Here is a 24,329-nt window from a genome sequence, read left to right on the forward strand (position 1 = left end):
CAGCAGCAATAATTCAAAAATGCAAGTAATTAGCTGGATGTGTAACTAGCCGCTAGTACACAACATAAGCAGGACTGCACATGCAGTGATAGTAGCTGTACACAGAAGTTAGACATTCAATTGCGTATAAATTTTAGTACACACAATTACTCACATACTTTCCTTATTGTATAACTCTCATTGTCTGAAATTGTATCATGCTAGTTTCACGATAGGTAGGAGAAAAAAGGAAATGAGAGGGAGTAATGGTAAAAAAAATCACCTCTGCTCTCTAACCCCTCCATTAGTGATATTTTTAAAAATGTATTTCACAGGCTTTAAATACAAATGAAGCCAAATCCTGCAGTTCCACCCCAACTGTTTCCTATCCCTCCTCCAAGCCCACATGTTCTGCAACAGCTGAGATACTAAGAAGCTGATTTGGAAGATTTGCAAGAGCTCCCAAATCTGCTCTTTAAGTACTGCTAAACTGTTCAGCAAGCTAGCCTCCTCTGAAGGGCCAGTGAACATACTGGCCTCTCTATAAAAAAAAAAAGGGGGGGGGGGCGGGGGGGCTTCTGGGTTCCAGTATGATTGACACAGCTTTGAAGTATGCGCATTGAAGGCAACAGTACGGTTGAACTGAAAGCGAACACCTAGGCAAGGTAGTAGAGTGTTGGTGTACTTGAGCAGTGCTGAAGAACTAATGCTTGGAGACTGGTATTACTGAGTTGGGTGTGAACGTTGCCTTAATTTATGTTTTCTGCTACAACTTTTAGCACTGGTTTCACTCAACTGGTTTGTAAACTGATTTAGTTCAACCTGTGCAATGCCCCAGGGTGGACACTCTTGTCTCAGATTAAGAATGTACTGTTTCAATTTTACTTAAATTGATTCCTTAGTAGTAGCAGAATTGATACAAGGTATCCAAACAAGAGTGTCTCTCACCAGGGGATGGCACGTTTAACTACGCAGCTGTACTCAGACTGTGTGTAGAAAAGGCCCTTGCGTTTTCATTATCATGAAGAAACGCACTTGAGCAACCTTATCTCTAAATTAGGGCTGTCGATTAATCACAGTTAAGTCACGCAGTTAACTCAAAAAATGTATCGCAATTAAAACAATTAATTGCAATTTTAATTGAACTGTTAAACAATAAAATTCCAACTGAAATGAATGCAATATATTACGATGTTTTTCTACATTTTCAAATATATTTTTATTACAACACAGAATACAAAGTGTACAGCGCTCACTTTATATTATTTTTATTACAAATATTTGCACTGTAAAAAAAACAAAAGAAATTGTATTTTTCAGTTCACCTCATACAATACTATAAAGCAATCTCTTCATCGTGAAAGTGAAACTTACAAATGTAGATTTTTTTTGTTACATAACTGCATTCAAAAACAAAACAATGTAAAACTTTAGAACCTACAAGTCCACTCAGTCCTACTTCTTGTTCAGCCAATCACTAAGACAAACAAATTTGTTTACATTTAAGGGAGATAATGATGCCGGCTTCTTCTTTAAAATGTCACCTGAAAGTGAGAACAACATTCACAAACCTCTTCATGCTTCGGCCACCATTCCAGAGGACATTTCCATGCTGACGACGCTCGTTAAAAGAATAATGCGTTAATTAAATTTGAGAATGAACTCTTTGGGGGAGAACAGTACGTCTCCTGCTCTGTTTTACCCGCATTCTGCCATATATTTCATGTTATAGCAGTCTCGGATGATGACCCAGCACATGTTTGTTTCAAGAACACTTTCACTACAGATTTCACAAAACGCAAAGAAGGTACCAATGTGCGATTTCTAAAGGTAGCTACAGCATTCAACCCAAGGTTTAAGAATCTGAAGTGCCTTCCAAAATCTGAGAAGGATGTAGCCTGTGGCGCTTGCTTTCAGAAGTCTTAAAAGAGCAACACTCCGACGCGGAAACTACAGAACCCGAACCACCAAAAAAGAAAATCAAGCTTCTGCTGGTGGCATCTGATTCAGATGATGAAATTGAACATGCATCAGTCTGCACTACTTTGAATCATTATTGAGCAGAAACCCTCATTAGCCTGGTTGCATGTCCTTTGGAATGGTGGTTGAAACATAAAGAGACATATGAATCTTTAACAGATCTGGCACGTAAATATCTTGTGATACCGGCTACAACAGTGCCATGAGAACACCTGTTCTCACTTTCAGGTAACATTGTAAATAAGACGTGGGCAGCATTATCTCCTGCAAATGTAAACAAACTTGTTTGTCTGAGTGACTGACTGAACAACAAGTAGGACTGAGTGGACTTGTAGGCTCTAAAGTTTTACACTGTTTTATTTTTGAATGCAGCTTTTTTTGTACATAATTCTACATTTGTAAGTTCAACTTTTATGACAAAGAGACTGAACTACAGTACTTGTGTCATAAATATAAAGGGAAGGGTTACCACCTTTCTGTATACAGTGCTATAAAATCCCTCCTGGCCAGAGGCAAAACCTTTTCACCTGTAAAGGGTTAAGAAGCGCAGCTAACCTGGCTGGCACCCAACCAAAATGACCAATGAGGAGACAAGATACTTTCAAAGCTGGAGAGGGGGGATGGGGACGGGGGACAAAGGATCTGTCTGTGTGATGCTTTTGCCGGGAACAGATCAGGAATGCAGCTCAGAACTCCTGCAAAAAGTTAGTAAGTAACCTAGCTAGAAATGCATTAGATTTCCTTTGGTTTAATGGTTGGTAAAATAGGCTCTGCTGAATGGAATGTATATTCCTGTTTTTGTGTCTTTTTGTAACTTAAGGTTTTGCCTAGAGGGATTCTCTATGTTTTGAATCGGATTACCTTGTAAGGTATTTACCATCCTGAATTAACAGAGGTGATTCTTTTACTTTTTCTTTAATTCAAATTCTTCTTTTAAGAACCTAATGGCTTTTTCATTGTTCTTAAAATCCAAGGGTTTGAGTCTGTGCTCACCTGTACAAATTGGTGAGGATTTTTATCAAGGCTTCCCCAGGAAAGGGCGGTAGGGCTTGGGGGGATATTTTGGGGGCAAGATGTCTCCAAGCAGGCTCTTTCCCTGTTCTTTGTTTAACACGCTTGGTGGTGGCAGCATAGGGTTCAAGGACCAGGCAAAGTTTGTACCCTGAGGAAGTTTTTAACCTAAGCCGGTAAGAATAAGCTTAGGGGGTCTTTCATGCAGGTCCCCACATCTGTACCCTAGAGTTCAGAGTGGGGAAGGAACCTTGACAACTTGTATGAGGTGAACTGAAAAATACTATTTTTAGTTTTTTATAGCACAAATATTTGTAATAAAAAATAAATATAAAGTGAGCAGTGTACAATTTGTATTGTGTTGTAATTGAAATCAATATATTTGAAAATGTAGAAAATATCCCAAAATATTTAAATAAATGGTATTCTATTATTGTTTAACAGTGCGATTAATCACGCAATTACTTTTTTTTTTTAATCGCTTGACAGCCCTACTCTAAATTAGTGAAGCTTTGCTGGAAATGTAATAAGACACGAAGGAGTGTTCATTCTGGGACCATCAAAACATTATTCAGGTTACTGACAGTACTCACTCTTCTGACTCATGCTTCACAATGTCCCTCAAGAAGTACATCAGTGGCCTTGGTAATTGCTCAAATAGTCAGCTATACTTGCCAACTGTCCCCTTTGGCCAGGACTGCTCAGGTTTTTTAATTCTGTCCTGGGTATTAGCCATCCTCAGTCCCTGGCAGCTGGCTGAACTATCTCGTGAAGAAAAAAAATACTTCCTGCATCGAACAACTGCTTCCAAGAGTAAGCAGCAGGCTTCCTGTGCATGCACACACACACACCTCTGAGCAGGGAGAAACAGCAGCCAGACAGAAGAGCAAGATGAAAGTTCAACCTCCAGAAAAGATAGTCAGTCAAGGAGGCCAGAAGTGGGGGACAGACACTAAGACCCCAGGCTCAGCTTATCTGGAAATATTTAAATAGTGACAGCTATGTGGCTAATAGCATCCAATATTCTGAATAGGTTTACTGCGATCAAAATTATTCCACCTATTATTCCTTTTAGCATTATTATTGGTGCCACCTTAGTTCCCTAAACAAGCTCACCAAAGCAGAGACCATCTTTTCCTTAAGTGTGCACCTAGTACAATGGAGCCCTAAATCCCAGTTAGGACCTGCAAATACTAGCACAACATAAATTAATAAACAGTGACAGTGATACTAAATAGTACTTTAATTATGCTAACTTTTTATTTCAGCTATCTAAAAGTTTATATTTCACTAGGAGTTTTACAACTAGTTTTGTCAAAAAAGATAGATTACTCATTAAAACATATTATAGTTCTTGAAACTTGAGAAAAATCTGTCTCCATATACTGTTATTAGAGAAATCTACCTACTTGATACTTTGGGTTGAAAAATGTTCTCAAAAATTCCTATTTCCACATGCATTTTACCAGTTCCTAATATTTTTATTTTTAAAATATTCCATTACAGTAGCGCCACAAAGTTCAGCCCAAGAAACTGACAGGGCTAAATATTTTGGAAGTTCTCTTTACATTCCTATTCTACCAATAAAATAAATGTAAAAAAACACACACACAAAAAAAAGCAAAGCATGATAAGAAAAACGTCCACAAAACCTGTTATAAAATAAAATTAAAAAATCTTGTTGTACGAACTTTAACAAACAGATATTTGCATTCTGTAGCACAGAGAACTGAAAAAAAAACTGACAAATGACCATTCAAACAAGTTACGATTGCTTCTTCCAATAAAGCACTGATATTTCAATAACTGGCTTTCAAATTTTATCTAAATGAATGACAATAAAATTTTACAATATGCCTTTTTTCCAAGTCTTCCATACTAACCAAGTCTTCCATACTGTCTTCCATACTAACCGAACTACACAAAGCCCCTGCTTTTGGGCTAGAGTCAATAAAAAGCTTCTGCAGCCTTGCATGAGCTTCCGATTTGAAAACAAACATTAAAAAATTTAAACAGGACCCCTAGAGTGCCTTTTGAAATAAAATCAGATTAATTATTGGTTCTCATCACAAATTTATACCAGTGTGGAAAACAAAGAACAAATGGACTTACATGACAACATAATTTCTTAGGAAAAATGCATTTATTGAAAATTTCTGTCAGATCTCTTTTCAATCTATGGATTTGACAAAAAACATTAAACACACAGAAGATGACAAAAGTCCAAAGAGAGAAAAGCAATCCCTTTTTGGAAAACTTAGAACTTCTTTTTACTGTATCCATCTTAACATTTCGATGGAGGAACAAAAATGGTTGCTTTTTACTTTCAATGCAAACGCTTAAATGCAAGATTTTAAAAAATCCTTTGAGATGATTAAATAATAGTGGGTAGAGGATCAAGAGGACTCCTTCCTATATTTCCACGAGGGAAACCAAGAGGCTCTGTCCTCTAGTCAGAGAAAGAGAAGCAGCAGACAAACTTACCATTCACATCAAAACCCAAACAGAGGCTTTTCAAACAGTTCTGTTTGAATTCTGAAATCTAATGGTCAAAAATTGAGTTTTGGGCAAGATGAATCCTTCATTACCCTTGCTGTGCATTAACAAAGGACTTTTTCCAGACAACTTAATACCCAAAGGATCAGCAAGCTTTCCATAGCATAGACAGATGATACCAGTATTTAAATTTGCATTCCAGTGACCCAGCCAAGCAATCAGCAACCTACCATTGCCGTAGCAAATACAGAGGATATGGGACACAGGTCCTCAGCTGAGGGCCGAGTTCCTTGGGCTGGCAAGACTTGGGGACTGCGATGGAGGAAGCACACTTATCCTCAAGGAGAGGAAATGTGTTGAATGATGCTCTCGTGAACTTCTCCAGACAACCCATGAGTGGGTTACATGCTCCAAAGGGAGCCAAGTCCACTTCTCTACGGCCAGAAGGGTGGGCCAAGCCTGATATAATGACAGTAAAAGATGGAGAAGAATGCAGAGGAACTACCTTTTAAAAAAACGCATTTAAAAGCACCTACTGAAATTGAAATGTGCTGAAAAGGAAAACAAAACATCAAGCAAAGGAAGCAATCTTACCAATATACAACATCCAAGGGTGCAAAGTACTTTTTCATAATTAAGTCAGCAAAGTAAGCTTCTGTCTCCCTGCAGGCAGTCCCATTGCCTATCACAACAGTGCTGCAGCTTTAAAGGAGATAAAGGACAAACATTCAGTTTTCCTGCATCATTAGGGATGTGTAGCAATTTTATTTTATGTAATAGGTAAGGCTGTACTCAGCAAGAACATGCCGCCATCTTCCACACATAGGAAGATCTTCGAACCCTGTAGACATCAGCACCTCAGCATGAACTAGGCTGATTAGCCAAGAGTTAAGCTGCACAACGCAAACACTGTGACGTATTACAAAAATGTGCCTGGCTACAGTAACTACAAAGTAGGTAGTACCCTGCAACAGAGAATTCCATCCCCTTAGTTGCAAGTACAACAGCAAAGCAACTTTTAATTGGCTCTAGCAGTAAGACTTTTCAAGGGCTTGAGGCATGTATGGGGGGAGGGACTGATTGTCTGAAGGTTTGAGTGCATTGTGATGATGTGAGTGGTGAGAGCAATAATTTTCGCATATCTCTTACAGAAATGAACAGCAATCCTAACTACAGGAAACACAAGGGCTGTAGTACATCACTCATGACTCTCCTTGGTTGTCTTCATGTAAAATCATTTTATTGCACAGACAGGAAAATCCTTCCCCGTGCAAAATGGCTTCTATTCAATTAAACAGAAGCTAAAATAAAGAAAAACTCATTTTGGAAGCTCACTCAATGGAATAACACTGGATGGAACTGCCTCCAAAATAGTACAGTAAGGGCCAAAGCTACCAATAATCCCAGGCTATCAACATGAGTGTTTAACATCAAACTCCTAATCCCTAGTGAACAATGTCCCACCACCCAAAAGTATCCCAAAATGTAATATAAGTGGCAATAGCTGTTCATAAAGGCTCCCAAAATAGACTAGCATGGGTGCTGCACACTAGGAATAAGATGAATTGGCACACCTTTGTAAATACATTTCCATAGCATCTAATTTGTAAACTAATTATATTCACTGCTTGATTTCAAAAGCATCTAATACATACAATATTTTAAAACATGAATATAAATTGAGCAATATTCAGCCGTCAGCAATGAAAGCAGAAATTCCACTAAATCTCTGGGCATCCTGCTTGTATATCCAATTTTGACATAATGTAGATATTTATCCTATTTATAGTTTAATGAAAGCTTCATCATCATACTTGTAATGCAGAAGAAGTCTCCTTATCTTTTCACCTTCACGGAATCCTTGTCCAGAATGCAAGTAGACAACATCAGTATGGAGTATCTGACCTAGAATGAGGAAAGGCAAAACCATTCAGTTAGAAATAGAAAAATCCAAACAGTATTTCCTGCTGAACTACCTAGGTGAAGGGCTGATTCACAAGAAAAACATTTCAATAATTATCCACCATTTTCTTACATATTGTGTACAACTGAGTTCACTGCCAGAATGAAACGAGTTGATAGACTTTGCCTAGCTCCTAGTAAACGTGTCCACATAACAAACCGCCAGCACCAAACAGCATCACTGCTTCTATTCAGCAAATATTTTTGTGATTAGAAAAAATGGTTCCATGGGGCAGGAAGGGTTTATTGTTGTAATCTGTACATTTTAAAGATCTGCTTAGAGAGAGGTGTGATCTAGCGGTCTGAGGACAGACCTAGAAGCCAGAATGCCTAAATTCTAATTCCAGCTCCAACAGAAACTCCTTCTGTCGGCTTTGGCAAGTCACTGTACCTCCCTGCAAAGTGGGGATAATATTAATGGACAGATTAACAACATATCCTTGCATTTGTGAAGACAGGCCCCACATTGTTACCACTGCAGATTTCAGTGTGTCTACTACAGCACATATCCAGAGACTGAGGTCTTGTTTAGACAGTGGGGTAATGTGCTCTATGGGGGTTGGATTTCTAAAGCATTCTAACTGGTCCATTTAGACCAGGGGTAGTAAACCTGCAGCACGCAAGCTGATTTTCAGTGGCACTCACACTGCCCGGGTCCGGGCCACCAGAGGCCCCCCCAGCCATTGGTCCGGGGGGGCCTCTGCTGCCGGCCTGGAATCCCGGCTGCCAGCCCAGGGTTCTGCAGCTGCCCCCAGCTGGCCCACTGGCCCCAGCTTGGGACAGTAAGGGGTGCAGACAGGGTCAAGAGGGGGCGCAGCTCAGCACCTTCACATTAAAAACTGTTCCAGCGCCACTGTGCTGGGATATTTTTAAGTCCTGATTTGCTGCTTACATCACTTGCACGCCACGCGGAACAGCGCGCTGCGTTTGATTTTGAGATTAGAATGTACATGCAAGAACTGAAATCAGAATTTTCTGACAGATTTCAAGATTTCCAGCGATTTGGCCCAGTGCTTTCTTTTCTAATTAAACCTGAAAAGTTCAACGAAAGTGACTTGGATTTGTCTGTATTTCAGTGGATGGGTGTTGAAGATTTCGAAATGCAGCTCATTCAGTTAAAAAGTTCAGAATTGTGGGCATCAAAGTTTGGAGATCTCCGGAATGCACTTGAAACTACCAAGAGAGATCATGGGGCCTCTGTTCTGACCTGCTGGATGTCCCTGCCAGTGCAATTTAACTGTTTGAAAAAATTGCGTTTGCAATGCTTTCAGCATTTGGATCCACATACCTGTGTGAACAGGTATTTTCACACAGGAAATCTGTCCTCTGTCCCTCTCAAAGCCGGTTAACAACTGGATCACTCAGAAGCCTGTGTGCAGCTTAAAGTATCCAAATACATGCCAGACATTGGAAAATTCGCAAGGAAAAGCCAGGGCAAGGATCACACTAAACTGATAAGATCTGCATTTTAATTTAACTTTAAATGAAGCTTCTTAAACATTTTAAAAACCTTATTTACTTTACATACAACAACAGTCTAGTTATATGTTATAGACTTATAGAAAGAGACCTTCTAAAAACATTAAAATGTTTTGCTGGCATGTGAAACCTTAAATTAGAGTGAATAAATGAAGACTCGGGACACCACTTCTGAAAGGTTGCCGACCCCTGATTTAGACCTTGTTCATGTGCCTCATCGTCATGCTGTTTAAAACAGCACTAAGTTAAAGCACACTAGGGAACCTTTAGTGCACACCAGCAGGGTCTACACAGACCAATTCATGTACCGCACATCAGCGCGCCCTAGAAATCACATCCCCATAAAACATGTTACCCCTCCAAATAAACGAACGCAGACACTGTTAATTCTTTGAATGCTGCTTCTCTCACCCAGATTAGGAAGAACTAATAGAACACTGATCACAATGATTTACTCCTCCCAGCACAGCAACAGACATCAGAGTTCATGAATTTCTCTATCTCACCAGCCCCCCATCTGCTCTGTGCTGAGCGATGTACGGGTGGAAGGCTAGTTATTGTCGAGGGCCCTGGACTAGAATGATTCCAGGTTTGGCCACAGATTTCCTCTGTGACCATAGGCAAGTCACTTAGTGACAAGTGCCTCGGCTCCCCATCTGTAAAATAAGATTAAAACTGATTTTCTAATCACAAAGGTGCTGGGAGGATAAATCCAACGGTAATTGTTCAGGCTAACATTTTGGTGGATCTGGGCTCCTTTCGTTTTTATCAACTCTTGCTAATAACACTTATTTACTTATTTCACAAAAGTCTTACGAGAACAGTAAATATTTGTAAAGCACTTAAAAGACACAAACAACGTATTCTTATTTCTGCAGTTGACCTTCCCCTTTTTAAAAAAATGAAAAGTATCCATAATGTTTTTGTTTTATGTTATAACCAAGTTTTCTGCATCTTTTCATTTTCATTTGGCAACTACTGGCCCAAAATGAGGATTTAAAGACTCTTTAACACCTAGTTAAGCAATACAGCTAGCTTTGCACTGGTCAAACATGTCCCCCCTTTTGGCAGAATTTCTGTAAATGCTGTCCCAGTTAAGGAGTCACTACTATTCACTACCAAGCTAAATAGTAAGTTCTCTAGGAGATATGCATATAAAATGGCCATCCCAATTAATTATGCCTTTTTTTCAGTTAGTTATACGTCACTGTACTTAAATACAGCAGCCATATTTGAATATACAGTGTGTGCGAGTCTATTCCCTGTACTATGTGCTGTGAAAGGGATTAAATTAGAGAGAATGCTGGACTGGGTACTTTGAAAGGCCATCAGTGATTCAGGAAACTTTATACAGAAAATCTAGGAAACGTAAGTCTGTAACTCTTAAAAATCAGACAACTAATAAGAAAACTCATTGAGATATAAAACAACATGAAGAGAATAAATCTGAAGGCATTATAAAAACTAATACATGATTTGAGCCTTGTCTTTGGGCAATATGGGGTTAATTCAACACCAAAGCCACTACTGCTTCCCCAAAACAAGTCTAGCAAAAAAAAAAAAATTGGAAAACGTAATTTCCATTTTCACAAAAATTTATGATGAAAAGAAAAGAAAGAATTATGCCTGTGAAGAACAGCATACTTGTTTTTAAATCAAGTGTCACTGGCTTGCAAAAAAGGCCTATTTCCTGTGATCCATAATTGGTTTTTTTTTTTTTTTTAAACAAAGACTGTAAAATGCATAAACATCCACAAGTTTTACGAGCTGGTTTCCCTTAACAGACTGTTTGATTATAATAAAAAGCAGCATACTTCACATTTTATCCAAACCACAGGTGGTGTGGCTCAATGTTTTATTTCACTGAAGAATTGACAAAATACTGGTATAGTTTCCAGATGCACACATTATGGACATCAAGGAGTTACAGAAGGCAGAGTTTTTTTGTTTTGTTTGCTTGTTTTGGGGTTTTGTTTTGTTTTTTTTAAAAAGAAAGATACATATTGTAAAGTATCAATTTGACATGTTGAGGAGAGATACAGATTTGCTGTGATCAAAGATAGGAAAGACCCTGGCTCTCTCACCATTTTTACTATATTTCAACTGCTGAATACGTAACCAATGCAGAAGGGGTAGGGAAAAGAAGGCTAAATAAACCATAGAAAGATAGACTTTATTTGGAAATGTTTTTCTGTCCATCAACAGAGAAGCACAAACATTACAAGGCAATAGGACAATGAGTAAATTTTTATTATGTGTAAGTGACTTAGCCTAAGACTCACTGAAAGTCAATGGGATTTAGACTTCTATTTCTATACTACAGCCTAAGTCAGCAAAACGTTTCGTCAGTCAGGGGTGTGAATATTCCACCCCCGTGACTGACATAAGGTACACCAGCATAAGCGCTCGTGTTCACAGCACTATGTCGGTGGGAGAGCTTCTCTCAAAGGTGGCTTTTTTATGCCAACAGAAGAGCTCTCTCCTGTCAGCACACAGCGTCTTTACCAGACGTGCTGCATTTATAGACATGGCTTTAGGTTCCTCAGTGACTTTTGAAAATGGAACTTAGGCATTTTAGACCAACGACTTCCTATGCATCAAACAAAATGTATTATAAATACTCTGCTCCAAACCATAAGGAACTCTGTAAACAAGGCCAGAATCATTAGGAACTGACTGGGTAGTTAGCAAATGTATGAAAAACACTATGAACAACTTTTATTAACTACAGAGGTGGACAAGTACCTACATGACAAAACACATGCCATCACACCTGATACCTCTTTTTTGAGGTCTCAGCAGAAAAGGCAAGAACAGGATGGGAGGAGAAAGTGACAAACCTTTTCACATCCTTACAGGGGTAAACCTCCAGACCAAATTAAGGCACATTAGGGAGATTTGCCCTGCAGCTCCCTAAAAGTTCTCTGGTGAACAGGTGCAGCTTCAGATCTCCAGAGCTGCTGGGTCCTGCACCTTCCGTAAGTGCCAGTTTACTTTAAAATATGCAATATTAAAGAAAAACAAGCAGAGAAGAAGTCAATTTCCAAGTGTGTAAACAGGTTATTTGTGTAGGAAAAAAATTATGAAGTACAGTAACTCCTCACTTAATACTTAATATTGTAGTTATGTTCCTGAAAAATGCAACTTTAAGCAAAACTATGTTAAGTGAATCCAATTTCCCCATAAGAATTAATGTAAATGGGGGAGTAAAAATTGCCAGACAAAAGGCATTATATACATTTTAAACAATTTTAAACAAGCAATTTAATACTACAGTCATTGCTGAGTATGAAGCTTGGTTGAGGTGGTGGAGTCAGAGAGTGGAAAAGGGGGGATTGTCCGGCTGCTCCTCTTGCTGAACTTTCTGAACTCACAAAAACACATCTAGAGACTGTTGTTTTGCTTTCCTTTTTTTTCCTTGGTAAATTTCTTTATGGCAAGTCATTAGATGACCAACTCCCCTGATCACTTTGGAGCTGCGTTCCCTGTCAGGATCACCACCACTCAGGATTTGCAAGCCAGCCTTAACCCGCCTCTTCTCCTCCCCCCCCACCTTCTCCCCCTTTAGTCCGCACACGGCTTCCCTGCTCCTCCCCCCTTCCCCCTGAACGCCGCAAACCAGCTGATTGCCACGGACAGGACGCGGGGGGAGCAGGGGAAAGGCAGGGTCCGCTGGCGGGCGGGAGGTGCTGGGGTAGGGGCATAGGGGAGCTGATAAGGGGGCTGCCAGCTGTGGACAAAGCAGGCAGCCAAACAACGTTATAGCGGAGCATTGTACAACTTTAAATGGAGCATGTTCTGTAATGGAGCAGAGATGTAAGATCGAAACAACGTTAAGCGAGAGGACGTTAAGTGGAGAGTTACTGTATTCAAATGCTAATTCCATTTTAAGCTGTAACACATTACGGATTCAAATCCTAACTGCCCTGTTTTAATTATTTACAACTGTGTGATGAGAGTGCAAAACTGTTCATTCCCACCTTGCACAGGTGAAAATGACTAGACAAGGGAATGGAGACTCAGGCCCATAACATTTAATGCCATGCTACTAAAGGAATTTGCAGGGTAAATAACATGCAAACATGAAAGACTAAATCATAACAGAAATTAGATACCCTCCATAAGTATATTGTATAACAACTAGCTTTTACTATAATTCAGTGAATTCCAAAAGTTAAACAGTGTTTTAAAAGCTGATGGAAAATGTGGAATTTAAACTTACTGGTTGGTGAAATGATAGCCAGCTTGCAGCCATGTTTGTACCCAGGATCAACTCCCATCATAGTACGTCCTCTCACAGGGCTCATCAGAAGCAACTGTCGAAGATTTCTTCCAAACATCATTATAGATTCTTTCTCTGCATCAGATGTTAACTTTGATCTTAGAGGATAGAAAGCAAAAAAGAGGGGTTTTTTCCCCTGTTAGTTTTCAGACACGTTTCTTAGTTGGTTCAAAGTACATGCTTTTTGGAGCATTTCTGATTATTTCTTCATTACTGTCCACTGGATCTCCTTGAGTTTTGGGTACATTTACTTTAACAGGGATACTATATGAAAAATTGGCTGTAGTCCTAAGAAAGTAGCCTCAGTAACTGGCTTGCAGTTACAGTTACCCAGAAGTTGTGTAAAGTGCACAGACTCCTTTCTGCCTTATTTTTACACATCCACTATTAAATTTTTGAACAGACAGTAGTCTCTACTCAAAGCTGGGTTTCTACTCGCAGGGGAATGGTATTCTGATCCTCATCAGCCCGGCCTTGAGAAACACCTATGCTGAATTCAGCTTCTAATGTAAACCTACAGAGACTGGGATAATTTCCTAGTTACTGAGAAAATTACCACCCAGCAGAACTGGTTTAAGCAAGTAAGCTTGAAATGGACTAGATGGCCTGATAAGTCGTTTCTATATGTAATTGCTAAATTACTATAATTCACTAGATAGCCAGTCTGGTTTATGAGTTACAGTATTTCACAACTGTATTTGAAACTGGTGATTTGATAAACAATTTCAGATGCAAAATAATAATAGTGTAGTTGATGTGTTTTAACATTTGCTTGTGTGGTTGCAGGCAAAGCAGAAATTCATAGATACAAAACATTCTCTTTTTTCTTCCTCTTCCATGACCTTTGATAGAAAAAAGAAATATACCACTGAAGACCAAGGAATGAGTTCTGTAACTTTAGCACCACTTATTACAAATATCCTTGTTTATCTGAGACAAATGTGTACTTTTGCTAGGTGTAAGTATGCAAAGTATGTGCCTTGTATGTCAACAGCAGCCAAGAAGAGAATGTCTGATAACAAAATGTCTTAATTGTTTACACTTATTACAGAATAAAAAAAGTTTATTAAACAAAGAATCTTTAGTATTCAGTGGTTTCCTCTCTCTTTCCACGTGAACACATCCATGCACCATCTTATAATGTGATCAGTTATTAGGATAATTAAAAGAAAAGGAGTACTTGTGGCACCTTAGAGACTAACCAATTTATTTGAGCATGAGCTTTCGTGAGCTACAGCTCACTTCATCAGCTGTAGCTCACGAAAGCTCATGCTCAAATAAATTGGTTAGTCTCTAAGGTGCCACAAGTACTCCTTTTCTTTTTGCGAATACAGACTAACACGGCTGTTCCTCTGAAACCTAGGATAATTAAGGAAGTCATGATGAGTCATATAGTAACTAACACTATAAGCCTGCATATAATTTTAAAAGTACCCACACTTTTTCCCCCAGGAATGTATGTCTTCTTGGTCAGTCAAAAAGGAACCCTTTTCTGCACATTAATGTACCACTGAAACACCACCTAAGATTACCATAAATGGAAAATAATTCTTTGTAGTTTTTCTATACAATTAATTCTCTATGAAAATATATAAACTTTCTCATTTACACATCAATTAATTTTGTGCATTTGATAGTAATTTTATGTATAGTCAGATCAATTGCTTCCCAAAGAGCCAGTCTGTTCCCAGTTTGTGAGCCTCTTTACACAGAGCAACGATGAGGAGAACAGACATTTTTAAAAAATAGGAAAATATGACTAAAACCACAACTACTAGCACCCGGACTCATGGACATATGTAGAATGTGAAACTACTTTTAACTCCAATTTTTGAAAAACAGACTAGATTGCAAGTTGGTGATGTCCCTTCAACACTCAGAAAGACATAGCCACCCACATGTTTCCCTTCACACATCCTTTGCAAAGCATTTCTATGGAAAGGCATCCTTCATGCAAAAGAAAGAAAATCCCTCTGGAATTGTCTCTGTATGAAGAACACAAAATTAGCATAGATATTATCTAAAGGGTGTGACAAAGCTCCGACCTTGTCTCAGTAGGTCCCACGCTTGCTTCCTGGCAGATTACGTTAGCCTCAGAGGCTCACTGCGACCCTCCACATAGCCATTCTCTCTCTAGAGGCAAGGGTCACAGCCTACTGAGCCATTTTCATCATAGCCAGCAAGGGTGGTGAGGAGAAGCTACCCTCCCTTGCAGTGTCTCTGTTGTCTCCCAGTCTCAGTGATTAGCCAGGGAGGAGAGTGGGGAGCCCGGGCCCGCCCTCTACTCCAGGCCAGGGACTCTGATAGTAGCAGCTCTTGGTAGCTGACTTTTTGGAAACAGGACGAGTACGATTCCTTGGACCACTTCCCCACAGCCGCCCCCACTTCCTCAATATCTTCATCACCCTTACCGCAGGGCCTCCTTCCTTTGTGCCTGATAGGGTTTGTACTGCTCCATTTCTCCAGCAGCGTGGCTTCCTCCTACAGATCCTGACACACACACCCCCACCTGAATAACTGGTTTTTTAACTAGTTTCAGCCAGCCCCGATTGGCTTCAGGTGTCCCAATCAACCTAGCTGTCTTCCCTGCTTTCTGGAAGGATCTTAATTGGCCCCAGGTGTCTTAATTGACCTGGAGCAACTGCTATTTGCTTGCTGGTAACAGGGATTTGTTTAGCCTGGGGCTAATATATCTGTCTCCCACTACTTTCCTATAGCCATCTGGCCTTCCTCCATCAAAAGGGAGATTATGAAAAGTACACAAAATTTACATACATTCCCTAGGCTGCCCTGGCATTTCAAAAGGTACATCAAAGACTGTGTTCTGGCCTCCATTGAGTAGAAGAAGGAATCACCCTCAGGTAGCAGAGTGGCTGAGCTATAGCAGCTGCCACTGAACCCAACAGCAGAAGCAGTCGCTGCCTCTGCCATGGTGTGTGGGCGTGAAGACTGGAGAATCTGCACAACGGAAGATCCTCTGGCCCTGGCTTTCCTCTATCTCCAGAAAGCGGGTTCTATATCACCCACAGGACATCCACTCCCCACATGCAGCTCAATCTACCCATTCTACTACAACAGGGACCTGTGCAGGAATTGGATTTACCCCTAGCCACATGTTATTAGTTTTGTACATTTTATGGAAACATGTTTAAAGTTGGCTCGGATTTAAGACACTTTTATAGTAACAGGAAATGGTACTGAAAGTGCCAGGTGTGTGGAGACTATAACGTATGTCCTTTCTATTACTTAATATCCTGTATTTTTAATTTCAAATATAGACCTTTCTTTTTCTCTTTACCTGCTTCTCATTCAACATGTGGATCAGTGATATGACCCACCACCCCGACTGCCAGCCCTCAATTTTAAAATTTTGGATAGTCATTTAATCCTTTATGAAACTGTCCCAGGTAGCCTGACATTTATTTTCCCTTTATGTTCTCAGGGCACCACTGACTGCATCAAAAATGATAAAATGCCTAGCTTTGTGTTGTTCTAATTTCTGGTCATTCTTATTAATAAGGTTTGTGGGTGTGGGGGGGTCCCTCTTAAACATAAGATCATTGATTATTTTGAAAATAAATATCCTCATTTGCCATTTTATGAAAAATAAAATAATTTAACAAATGATTTAACATATTTCAAATTTACTAGGATGATTATAGTAACAACAAATATAAAGAATATGGAGATTCCTTTAATTTTCTTCTGCATTTGAAACTCAAAATTGCATTCAGTCATCAGATTGCCAAGAGAAGTATTTTAATAAGGGCAATTACCCTAATCTTGGCCTACGGACATCTGGAGTCACAGCGGGAAGATAAGGGTTCTGAAGTTTGGACTCCATTTCCAAACTCCAGCTTCCATATGCAAAGCACAAGCAATATTTCCTGTGAGAACTTCAGGTGTGAAATGAGATGTATAGGAAAAAACAGTGAGGGAAAGAGCTTCAGCACTTTTTGAGAGACCATGGAAAATTAGGAAAGGAGTACACCTTTAAAAAAAGATTTCCTCATCTCATCACTTGTGTTGAATCCCTATGAAATTATTCCAGGCAGGACTGCAACAAAATAAAAAGTATTCTGAAGTGCCAAAAGCATTGCTGGACATTATTATACCAGGTCTGAGCAATCATGGTACCTGACAGGAAAGAAAGTAGAAGGCAGGAAATGAAATAATAAATAAGGTAACTGTCGTGCTGGCAAGTTCTCTCCTCCTCATCACTAGGAGTAAAAGTCTCAATACACTCTTAGAAACTTTCTGCTCCAACACTTATTAATAAAAAAAAAGTTGGAGATGTTAATACTAAAAGGAGGTTTTAAAGTACTTTAGCAGCCCTGTGCAAGACTCCAAAGAAAAACTTCTGATGAGAAGAGAGAGAGGATAAAAAAAAAGGAGAGGAGTTAAGTGGTCACAAAAGTGAGAAACTGATTGCTCACTGTCTCAAGCCAAGAATACTATTGGCAGGTGCTGTACATTCTTCCCCACAGGAGTTCAGTTTCAGTACTAATCCCATATTATTCCAGTTCCAGGCCTTTCCTCATTGGAAACGGCCAATTATGTCAAATTTTCCCAAACAGTAACATATGGACAAACATCCACTCAGGAACAAACAAAGTATTTCACTTAAGACCTAAACTCAGACTTAACCTGATCCAGAGTTTGTTTTATTTTAAAAAGCAAAACAAAAAACTGCACTAACCCACTGTTGCAACAAACTTCACATTATAATGTTTGATGAAGATTTCTTTGGAAGTGCTGGTTTGGTGAAAAAAGTGTATTCCTGTATGTACTCCACACTACTTTAAGACTATTAAATCTATTCCACAGCATTGCAAAAGTATCCATGATTTCATGTGACTGAGCAGAGCTAAACTGTTGTTGCAAGCCATTGTAATGCATACATAATCCCTATTTAACAAACAGCTACTTCTGAGTAGTTAATATAGTACATAACTTTCGTTAGACCACACAAAAGTCACATACGTGGGGGGGGGGGGTGTACTTGGTTTAAAAAATGAGTGGAAAGAGCCAGGTTATTAAAGACTATTGCTCCCAGTATAAACTATAACCAAATTTCTTAACAGTATCCCTTAAATAATTGGATGTTGTTCTTTTCCATTGTTAGGGTCTTTGTTAAAAACCACATTGTAGTTAAGGCCAGGGTTTTTCTACTGAAGCACAGAGGCTGGTGGCTCATTATCCCACCCAGACATAAGGAACATGAGAGTGAGCCTAAGGTGTGGGTTGAACAGCCTGAGAACACTAGAGCCAAGCCTGGGAAAAGGCTTGATTTAAGAACTGTCATTGTATTATTGGCTCAGAGTCATAGAGTTTAAGGCCAGAAGGAACCACCAGATCATCTAGTCTGACCTTCTCTATATCACAGGCCACCAACTTATTAATAAAGTTCCAGGAAACTCCAGGAAAGGGACAAATTTTGACTCTGAAGAGTGAATTTTGTTTTAGAGCAGGTTGTGAATGGCAACTGCTCTCGCACATTAGAAGGAAGCTGGCACATGACATCCCCACAAGATGATGTTCACTGTTTTGACCAACAATGGTCAAATAAACCTCTCTACTTTATTTTAATAGCTAAGAGGATTCAGGTCACAGTGTGTCGCTTCCTCAGCACCTTTGTACGGTGCCAGTGACGTAACACCTAAGGGAGGTAGCAGACCAGTTACTGCATTTATCCCATCAATCCAGAAATCTACCATACAAACTGCCAGTCAAATGAATTGGAGCAATCTTGTCTGCAAAGTAACTGACAGTGACCAGTAAAACAATTTAGATGCATAGAAGCAGGAGCACTGCAAAGCAGATATTTTCCAGAGGGACACTGGCTCCCTAGTTATGAGAGGCCTAAATTTTCAAAATGTGACTATTGGTTTTGGATACCCAATTTGACAAGCTTCAAGAGGCCTGATCTAAAAATCAAAACATTTTTGACTGTTTCAGTTGTGCACCCAAAAAATTAAAGACACACACAAAAAAAAGTAGGCAGTGTATGATAAAAGAGTTTGAAAGTTTATGCGTATGCATCCAATGAAGTGAGCTGTAGCTCACGAAAGCTTATGCTCAAATAAATTTGTTAGTCTCTAAGGTGCCACAAGTCCTCCTTTTCTTTTTGCGAATACAGACTAACACAGCTGTTACTCTGAAACCTGTCATTATGCAAGGCACTGCATTTAGCCGTATGGAGCGGAAATCTATCAATTGCATGAAAAAAAACTTGTACAGATACAGGCAGACGTCATCTTCCTTTCCAAATGCAAATGGATGGACATCGTACCAAAAGGACAGAAGGTAAAAAATCCATTACAATCTACATACCACACAGATTATGCTGACAGCTTGTGCCACACGCTCTCAAAGAAACTGCGGAACCAACTGATCAACATCCTCTACAGCAAACGGGGAAAGATAAAGAATGAGCTCTCAAAAATGGATACTCTCATAAAAAACCAACCTTCCACACAAACTTCCTCATGGCTGGACTTTACTAAAACTAGACAAGCCATTTACAACACACACTTTGCTTCTCTACAAAAGAAAAAGGACACTAAACTTTCTAAACTACTATATGCCACAAGGGGCCACAGCAATGGTTCCCTCAACCCACCCAGCAATATTGTTAACCTACCCAACTATACTCTTAGCCCAGCAGAAGCAGCTGTCCTATCTCGGGGCCTCTCCTTCTGCCCCTCTACCCCCACGAACATGATACAGTTCTGTGGTGACCTAGAATCCTATTTTCGACATCTCCGACTCAAGGAATATTTCCAACACACCTCTGAAAAACATACTAATCCACAGAGACCTCCCTACCAACACTACAAAAAGAAGGATTCTAGGTGGACTCCTCCTGAAGTTCGAGACAGCAGACTGGACTTCTACATAGAGTGCTTCCGCCAACGTGCACGGGCTGAAATTGTGGAAAAGCAGCATCACTTGCCCCACAACCTCAGCCGTGCAGAACACAATGCCACCCACAACCTCAGAAACAACTCTGACATCATAATCAAAAAGGCTGACAAAGGAGGTGCTGTTGTCACCATGAATAGGTCGGAATATGAACAAGAGGCTGCTCGGCAGCTCTCCAACACCGCTTTCTACAAGCCATTACCCTCTGATCCCACTGAGAGTTACCGAAAGAAACTCCAGCATTTGTTCAAGAAACTCCCTGAAAAAGCACAAGATCAAATCCGCACAGACACACCCCTGGAACCCCGACCTGGAATATTCTATCTACTACCCAAGATCCATAAACCTGGAAATCCTGGGCGCCCCATCATCTCAGGCATTGGCAACCTGACAGCAGGATTGTCTGGCTATGTAGATTCCCTCTTCAGGCCCTAGGCTACCAGCACTCCCAGCTACCTTCGAGACACCACTGACTTCCTCAGGAAACTACAATCCATCGGTGATCTTCCTGATGACACCATCCTGGCCACTATGGATGTAGAAGCCCTCTACACCAACATTCCACACAAAGATGGACTACAAGCCATCAAGAACACTATCCCCGATAATGTCACTGCTAACCTGGTGGCTGAACTTTGTGACTTTGTCCTTACCCATAAATATTTTACATTTGGGGACAATGTATACCTTCCAATCAGCGGCACTGCTATGGGTACCTGCATGGACCCACAGTATGCCAACATTTTTATGACTGACTTAGAACAACTCTTCCTCAGCTCTCGTCCCCTAACGCCCCTACTCTACTTGCACCATGATTTCAACAATTTCCATCCCACCATCAACCTCAGCCTGGTCCAGTGCACACAAGAGATCCACTTCCCGGACACTCCAGTGCTAATAAATGATGGTCACACAAACACCACCCTATATCGGAAACCTACTGACCGCTATTCCTACCTACATAACTCCAGCTTTCACCCTGACCACACCACACGATCCATCGTCTACAGCCAAGCTCTGCGATACAACCGCATTTGCTCCAACCCCTCAGACAGACACAAACACCTACAAGATCTCTATCAAGCATTCTTACAACTACAATACCCACCTGCGGAAGTGAAGAAACAGATTGATAGAGCCAGAAGAGTTCCCAGAAGTCACCTACTACAGGACAGGCCTAACAAAGAAAATAACAGAACGCCACTAGCCGTCACCTTCAGCCCCCAACTAAAACCCTTCCAACGCATTATCAAGGATCTACAACCTATCCTGAAGGACGACCCAACACTCTCACAAATCTTGGGAGACAGGCCAGTCCTTGCCTACAGACAGCCCCCCAACCTGAAGCAAATACTCACCAGCAACCACATACCACAAAACAGAACCATTAACCCAGGAACCTATCCTTGCAACAAAGCCCGGTGCCAACTGTGCCCACATATCTATTCAGGGGACACCATCATAGGGCATAATCACATCAGCCACGCTATCAGAGGCTCGTTCACCTGCACATTTACCAATGTGATATATGCCATCATGTGCCAGCAATGCCCCTCTGCCACGTACATTGGGCAAACTGGACAGTCTCTATGTAAAAGAATAAATAGACACAAATCAGATGTCAAGAATTATAACATTCATAAACCAGTCGGAGAACACTTCAATCTCTCTGGTCACTCGATTTCTGATCTCAAAATGACTATCCTTCAACAAAAAAACTTTGAAAACAGACTCCAACGAGAGACTGCTGAATTGGAATTAATTTGCAAATTGGATACAATTAACTTAAGCTTGAATAGAGACCGGGAATGGTTGATTCATTATAAAAAGTAACCTATTTCCCCTTGTTTATTCCTCCCCTCCTCCCGTTCCTCAGACGTTCTTGTTAAACCCTGGATTTGTGCTGGAAATGGCCCACCTTGATTATCATACACATTGTAAGGAGAGTGATCACTTTACATAAGCTATTACCAGCAGGAGAGTGGGGTGGGGGGAGAGAAAACCTTTTGTAGTGATAAACACCCATTTTTTCATGGTTTGTGTGTATAAAAACATCTTCTGTATTTTCCACAGTATGCACCCGATGAAGTGAGCTGTAGCTCATGGAAGCTTATGCTCAAATAAATTGGTTAGTCTCTAAGGTGCCACAAGTACTCCTTTTCTTTTTGCGAATACAGACTAACACGGCTGTTACTCAAACTTATCTGGAGTGTGTGTGTTATGGCTGTTTTTGCAACTCAAAGTGGATTTTCACATCAATATTATTCTTAACCTAATGTATAGGGCCCTACCAAATTCACGGTCCATTTTGGTCAATTTCATGGTCATAGTATTTTTAAAATAGTAAATGTCATGATTTCAGCTATTTGAACCTGAAATTTCACGGTGTTGTAATTGTAGGGGGTCCTGACCCGAAAAGGAGGTTGGTTGTTTTTGGTTGGGTTTTTTTTGGGGCCGGGGAGGGGGGGAAGGCAGGGAAACAAGGTTATTGTTTTGGGGGGCGGAGGTTGCAATACTGCTACCCTTACTTCTGCGTTGCTGCTGGCGGCGGTGCTGCCTTCAGAGCTGGGCAGCCGGAGAGCGGTGCCTGCTGGCCCAGAACCCAGCTCTGAAGGCAGAGCCGCCACCAGCAGCAGCGCAGAAGTAAGCATGGCATGGTCTGGTATTGCCCCCCTTACTTCTGCGCTGCTGCCTGCAGAGCTGGGCCCTCACTCAGCACCCCCCACTCTCTGGCCGCCCAGCTCCGAAGGCAGCAGCGCAGAGGGGTGGTGCGGTATGGTATTGCCACTCTTACTTCTGTGCTGTTGGTGGCAGGGCTCTGCCTTCAGAGCTGAGTGACCGCAGAGCGGCGGCTGTTGGCCACATGCCCAGCTCTGATGGCAGCCCCCCGCCAGCAGCAGCACAGAAGTAAGGGTGGCAATACCATGACCGCTCTACAACTCCCTTTTGGCTCAGGATCCCCAATTTGAGAAACACTGGTCTCCCCCATGAAATCTGTATAGTATAGGGTAAAAGCACACAAAAGACCAGATACCACGAGGGAGACCCGATTTCACAGTCCGTGACACATTTTGCATATGAATTGGTAGGGCCCTACTAATGTATTAACTGTAAGAGTTATGGAGTATCTGTGACAGTTACCACAACTAACCAATAGTTTTGTCATATATTTTGTATAAGGATTATATTTACTGTAGCATCCTTAACTTGAAGTCTAATTTGAAGGAGGTTCAGGGAGAAGAGGAATGGACCACGACACCTTCTATAAGCCCGGTTGACCAAAAAACCCACCACAAAACATGGTCAGCTCAGATGAAAGTTGAAGTGCAGCAAGATGACCTTGAGAACTGGATCTAGTGTCATCTCAACCTCACCCCTACCTACACTTTCAAAGAAGAGTGGGAGATAAGCTAAATGAAAAGCCCTCACATATCTAGGAGGGAAAAGGGACATAGTTTCCCGCTCTCTCAAAAGCCAGAAGTAGTCTAGGGAGTTGTGGGAAGGAGACACAGACAAGTGAATGTGGCCAATTATGCTTTCAGGGGAATACCTCAATCCTTTTCCCACCTCAGCTCTCGATCATAGGATATGTGAAATTCTGTCATACCAGCTTGCAGTTACCAAGCAAATTCACAAGTCCACTTTTAAAGCTTTACACGTATCGCTTTACAAACCTTTAAATGCAAATTTAGCCTTCAGATACGCTTTCATGTGCCATCCATTTACTATAATGAGAGTCCAAGTGGGCATCTCAGACTAGAATTTGCCCTGATATAACCAAGCGTCATAAGAAACCCTTTGAGTACTATTAATCCCATTTTACACATGAGGAAACAAACACAAAAAGTTAAATGATTCACCCAAGGTCACAGAGTGAATCAGTGTCAAAGTTGGGAACAGACCCCAGAAATCCCCATTGGGTAGGGTTGCCAATTTTCTGATTGCAGAAAACCAGTTACCCTTGCCTTGCCCCACCCCCTGCCCTGAAGCCCCACCCCTGCTTACTCCATCCCTCCTCCCTCCATTGCTCACCCTCGCTCACTTGCTCATTTTCACCGGGCTGAGGCAGTGGGCTGGGGTGCGGGCAGGGGTGAGGGCTCTGGCTGGAGGTGCGAGCTCTGAGGTGGGGCCGGGGATGAGAGGTATGGGGTGTAGGAGGGGGCTCCGGGCAGGAGGATTTGGCTGAGGGGTTCAGGGTGTAGGAGGGGGCTCTGGG

General features: G+C 40.9%; 1 protein-coding gene across 1 annotated transcript in view; it reads right to left on the reverse strand.

The window, feature by feature from the left end:
• Positions 1-24,329, reverse strand: part of SRBD1 (S1 RNA binding domain 1) — a 227,048-nt gene that overhangs the window by 139,745 nt on the left and 62,974 nt on the right. Inside the window, exons 14-16 of the mRNA XM_073339107.1 lie at positions 13,130-13,287; positions 7,281-7,371; positions 6,061-6,168 (exon numbers count right to left, since the gene is read on the reverse strand). Of these exons, the coding sequence (XP_073195208.1) occupies positions 6,061-6,168; positions 7,281-7,371; positions 13,130-13,287 (357 nt within the window). The remainder of the gene's footprint in view (positions 1-6,060; positions 6,169-7,280; positions 7,372-13,129; positions 13,288-24,329) is intronic.

The sequence above is a fragment of the Lepidochelys kempii genome, chromosome 3 (assembly GCF_965140265.1).
Source record: "Lepidochelys kempii isolate rLepKem1 chromosome 3, rLepKem1.hap2, whole genome shotgun sequence".
NCBI lineage: Eukaryota > Metazoa > Chordata > Testudines > Cheloniidae > Lepidochelys > Lepidochelys kempii.